The sequence below is a fragment of the Gymnoscopelus braueri genome, assembly GCF_963280865.1.
Source record: "Gymnoscopelus braueri genome assembly, chromosome: 13".
Lineage (NCBI taxonomy): Eukaryota > Metazoa > Chordata > Actinopteri > Myctophiformes > Myctophidae > Gymnoscopelus > Gymnoscopelus braueri.
In genome coordinates, this window is record NC_137615.1 from 28,036,168 (window position 1) to 28,041,167 (window position 5,000).

General features: G+C 40.8%; 1 protein-coding gene across 1 annotated transcript in view; it reads right to left on the minus strand.

The window, feature by feature from the left end:
* baiap2l2a (BAR/IMD domain containing adaptor protein 2 like 2a) overlaps positions 1–5,000 on the minus strand; it is a gene marked incomplete at both ends in the record, with an annotated part of 19,641 nt that overhangs the window by 13,139 nt on the left and 1,502 nt on the right. Inside the window, 3 exons of the mRNA XM_080448239.1 lie at positions 244–315; positions 423–484; positions 2,022–2,108. Coding sequence (XP_080304365.1) covers positions 244–315; positions 423–484; positions 2,022–2,108 — 221 coding nt within the window. The remainder of the gene's footprint in view (positions 1–243; positions 316–422; positions 485–2,021; positions 2,109–5,000) is intronic.

Genomic DNA, 5,000 nt, shown 5'->3' on the forward strand with positions numbered 1-5,000 from the left:
AATAAAACTAGTTTTATGTGAATTATATTTGCCCTATACATCCAGTTCACAAAAACAATTGTAAACTGATTATTCTGTATGATGGTTAATTTATATTATGGCGATTTTGTGCGCCGAAAATAGTATATCTACACACAATAGTAGATCTACAATGCATCATGATCGACACATTGCATTGTGAGCTTGTAGAGCTTAATGGTCTCATTTGATTTCTTTATCCTCCTTCCCAAGGCCCTGACTTACTGATATGTAGTCTTTGTCCAGTCTAATGTTGTTGTCCATCTCCTGAAGAACCTCGTTGTGGAACCAGCGGAACTGTAACGAGACATGGACCATCATGTAGGAAACAAATGGAGCATCATACAGTATGGACTTACAGTAAAAGGTCATCATGGACATGATGAAGTGTCTGTGTGACCTACAACTCCTTCTAACTCCATGGTGAGTCTCCTCTGGTTCTCTGAGATCTGAATCAGGACATCTCCTGAAAGAGAATGTGGATATTACTATTAGCTAATAACTATTATTAACATGTAATAATATGGGTAATATCACTCTCCTGCTCTATGTATTGCTCTTTCTGTTTAGCTTTTTCACTGTCACTCTCTCTCCCTCTTGTTGTCTCTCTGCCTCTACTATTTCACAGAATTGTCTCCTGCTGCAACTCTGTCCTTCTCACTTCATCTCTCTACAACTCTCACTTGCTCAAACTCTCTCTTTCTCACACACACACACACACACACACACACACACACACACACACACACACACACACACACACACACACACACACACACACACACACACACACACACACACACACACACACACACACACACACACACCCACACACACACACACACACACACGCACACACACGCACACACACGCACACACACACACACACACTAACACACACTAACACACGCGACACAGAATTTACGGGATACTCTTGGCCCAACTCAAGGTGTTTACTTCCACCAGGGTAGTGAACTAAACACAGTTTGGACAGCTTTCAACCCCAACCACCAAACTTTGGTAAGGGCTCTATTAAAGTACTGGGGTTAAATGAGCAGCACAGGGCCAGCAGCCTGTCATCCTGTATTATTCATGTTCCCTGCTAGAGCCTACTGACACATGATACCCCCACCAGCTCAGGAACTACAAAGCCTGAGGTGTACTTTGTTACGTGCTGGTGTCGCACACCAAAAATAGACAATCTACAATGCATTGTGAGCTTGTAAATCGGCTGTTTTCGGTGCACGACACCCACACGTAAATCAGACGTAATGGCTTTTGGCTTCAGCTCACAGGATATGCGCTTAAACTTACACTGCAGAGAGATACAAGAGAAGTCATACGCTTATGCCTAGCGGTGGTGCAGAAGACGCCCACGTCTCTAGCTAGTGGTAATATGGAATTAGCATAAGCTGGAGTCTTTGCGATACAATACCCAGTTAACCTGAAGCACAATTAAGAAAGGGGCTTCCACACACAAAAATGCACAAAGCGACAACACATACACACACACACACACACACACACACACACACACACACACACACACACACACACACACACACACACACACACACACACACACACACACACACACACACACAGGGTAAACTTTGCTCCTCATAATCTGATGAAGGTGTGTTTAGGCTAATAATCCATAAACTCACACCCACTGAGCCAACATGCATTTTGAGACAAATAGATATAAAGTATGTATGTATACACAGAAATGTGTGTGGTACAGACCCATGATCTCGTCTTTGTCTCTCTCACATGCACGCACACACGCACGCACGCACACAATAAAATCCTGAGTGTTAAATGGAACCAATTAGACCCTTATTGGTGCACTTGAGTCCGTTTGTACAGTCTCAGAGTTAAATTAACAATTTTACAGTACACACACACACACACACATACACACACACACACACACACACACACACACACACACACACACACACACACACAGAAGTGCAGCACATTTAGGATGAGAGTCCTACCTATTGACCGCGAGGACATGGTGTGCAAAGCTTGCTCTCCAATCTTTGAGATTGCGTTGAAGTAGGCCTCACTAGTTACTGCAAGAGCTTAAAAACACAAACACACACGCACAAACACACACACACACACACACACACACACACACACACACACACACACACACACACACACACACACACACACACACACACACACACACACACACACACACACACACACACACACACATACACAGTTGATTGAATTGCAAATTTTATTCATGCAATTCACTTTGCACACACAGAAGTCTCAGCATTAAAAGCACATAAACAGACACATTAATTCAAAAGCATCTTGCAGACATGCTGTTTACAGGACCTCGCTGAATTATTGTATCAGTCATTCAAGCAGCTCTACCCATTACCATGCACTCTATCTGCAGTCTGGTAATAGCGTCTCTTTTACGGATTATTCAAGTGCAGGCATTTGCAGTAAAATCACCATTATAGACAAAAAATAGGACTTTTAAAGCCCTGTTTAACTTAGCTGTGTGCCGGTGTCACGCACCTAAAATAGCAGATCTACAAGCTCACAACACATTGCAGCACGTGTTGTGAGCTTTTAGATCTGCTATTTTAGGTGTGCGACACTTGCGTGCAACTAAGTATACATAAATTACCCTTTACCTTTACTGTAAAAGCATTCTCCATATTCTTGTTGGAACACCATTAATTTTACACTCAATTCACTCAATACAATCAGTGTTTCTCAAACATTTTCATGTCAAAACCCCCAAATTGATACGTATTTGGCCACGGTCCCCCACTGCCCACTTTGAACCACTGATCTAATCTAAATGGTTAAAATTCAGTGTAGGGGTGGGGCATTTCACTGTATTTAGAATTCACTTTCACATAACATCCAGGAATTTTCATCTGTTCTCTATAGTCTTGATGTAGCCTATTTTGTATTAAAACAATACTTTGTATCTCTCTCTCTAGTATGGTTTCATATCAAATCGATATCGTCATTCTTGTGAAATAACCTGTATTATTAAATGGCCAAAGAGAAAAAAATGTGTGTAGCCTCAAGAACCGCCCCAAACTGCGCTATTGACATTGGTCTAATTGTAGCATTTTCAAATGTTAGTTTGAGCTTTTAGCCTACTTTAATGGTTTGTACTCATATTTTCATTTTCATTTTCCATCACAATCACCAATAAGCAATGGACAACTAATACGAACGTAGTTTGCCTCCCAGTGTCCGACGAATTTTTCCGGCTGGAATTGCTGGATAGCGAAAATGACGTAGATGGCTATACTTTTTTTTAATTTACCTTGGATGGGCTCCAACGTTGGAGCCAATAGAGCAGGCTAGAGCAGGCACTTATTTGAATAATAAAATGGAGTTCTATTTTAATGGAAGAAACGATAACGCATAATACAGTTTTTATTGCTGCTAACTAAGATAGTACAATCTAAACACAAGTTGAAGGCTTTAGGTACTCTAATATTTGTCTTGGCTAGTTAATTAACCTGTCAATAGGTTATGGCTGTATAGTGTACACATGGAGGTAAAATCAACTTGTACAAGTTAAACATGTGCGCTCTAAGGTATTGGCTAAATTGGCTTGGCTGTTAACTTATTTAGATGCTATGAAGTTATAGTTTGCATTGTAAATAAGAAGAGAAATTAAGGACTGTGGAAGTCATCTAGAATTACGTGCCATGTTGGTCCAAAGTTATGTTTCCAACCCAGTATAGCTGATTTCACTAATGAACACACCTTCAACCACTGTACTGTAGGCTGGAATGAAACCTATACCATGTGGTGTGCTTTAAGCCAGTGGTTCTCAAGTGGTGTCCAGGGAACCCCAGGGGGTCCTTGAAAGGGTTCATAATCACAATAAGTTTCACCACTTTAACTATTTTTGGGCGGTGAAACCGCCCCTATAAGTGAGATTTGGAAAAATGTACAAATATCCTGCGCTGTGAAACCGCCCCTAAAAGTGAGGTTTGGAAATGTGTACAATTATCCTGCACCGTGATTGGCCAATCACAATCTATTCAGGACTGTGATTGGCCAGTGTCACATGACACATGTGCATAGCCCTATATAAGAAACCATAACTTGAAAAAAACCATACATTGGTTTTTTTCAAGTTATGGTTTCGTCCATCATAAAGAGTGTTTCAATAAATGTATTTATCTTTTGTACATGATTGGTTGACTCCATTCAGTATTGTGATTAGCTAGCAAGACACCGCCCACTTCACACAGGGTGTGATTTTTTAAATACTTTAGCTATTCAAAGATTGCAGATCTACATGCTCACAGTGCATCGAGATGTGACACGTTGTGAGCCTGTAGATCTGACAGTTAGTTGCATGGGTGTTGCATGGGTGTTGCACACTGAAATGATCTGGTCTCTAAGCTCACAACAGGTGCATGACACCACAGCGCGACTGCACGTATAAAGTATAAATCAAGCTTCACCATCTAAACAAATGTACTGAGGACTGTTTATGGCACATTGCGTCCTTGCAAATGATGGGGCTCATTAACATACCATGAAGTTATGACTGCACTCGACTCAGTAGGCACTAGGCAGGGAATTATGGTCTTTGAGTTGCAGGCAGTATGAGAAATAAATATGCACCACCCTCTCTTGGTTGGTGGTGCTTACATGTGTTAAATATTGATTTAGAGATAGCACTACCATATGCAATTTTAAAAGATGGCTCCGATGTACTCATAAATGTAGACCTTAAAACATTTTAAAAGATTACATTTGTTTGCATATTTAATCTTCACTGAAGAAGGAGGGTGGTGTGTGATTGTAAACAGTAAAATCCATCAAACCCTTACACAAACAATGTTACTGTATAAGATACAGGCTAAACATACAGTATGGTGCAAATGGAACCAATGTTGAATGCATTACTGTAGATGCAGCGGTATCCTCAGCAGAGGTCTGTCTTCTACACATACAGTATTGAT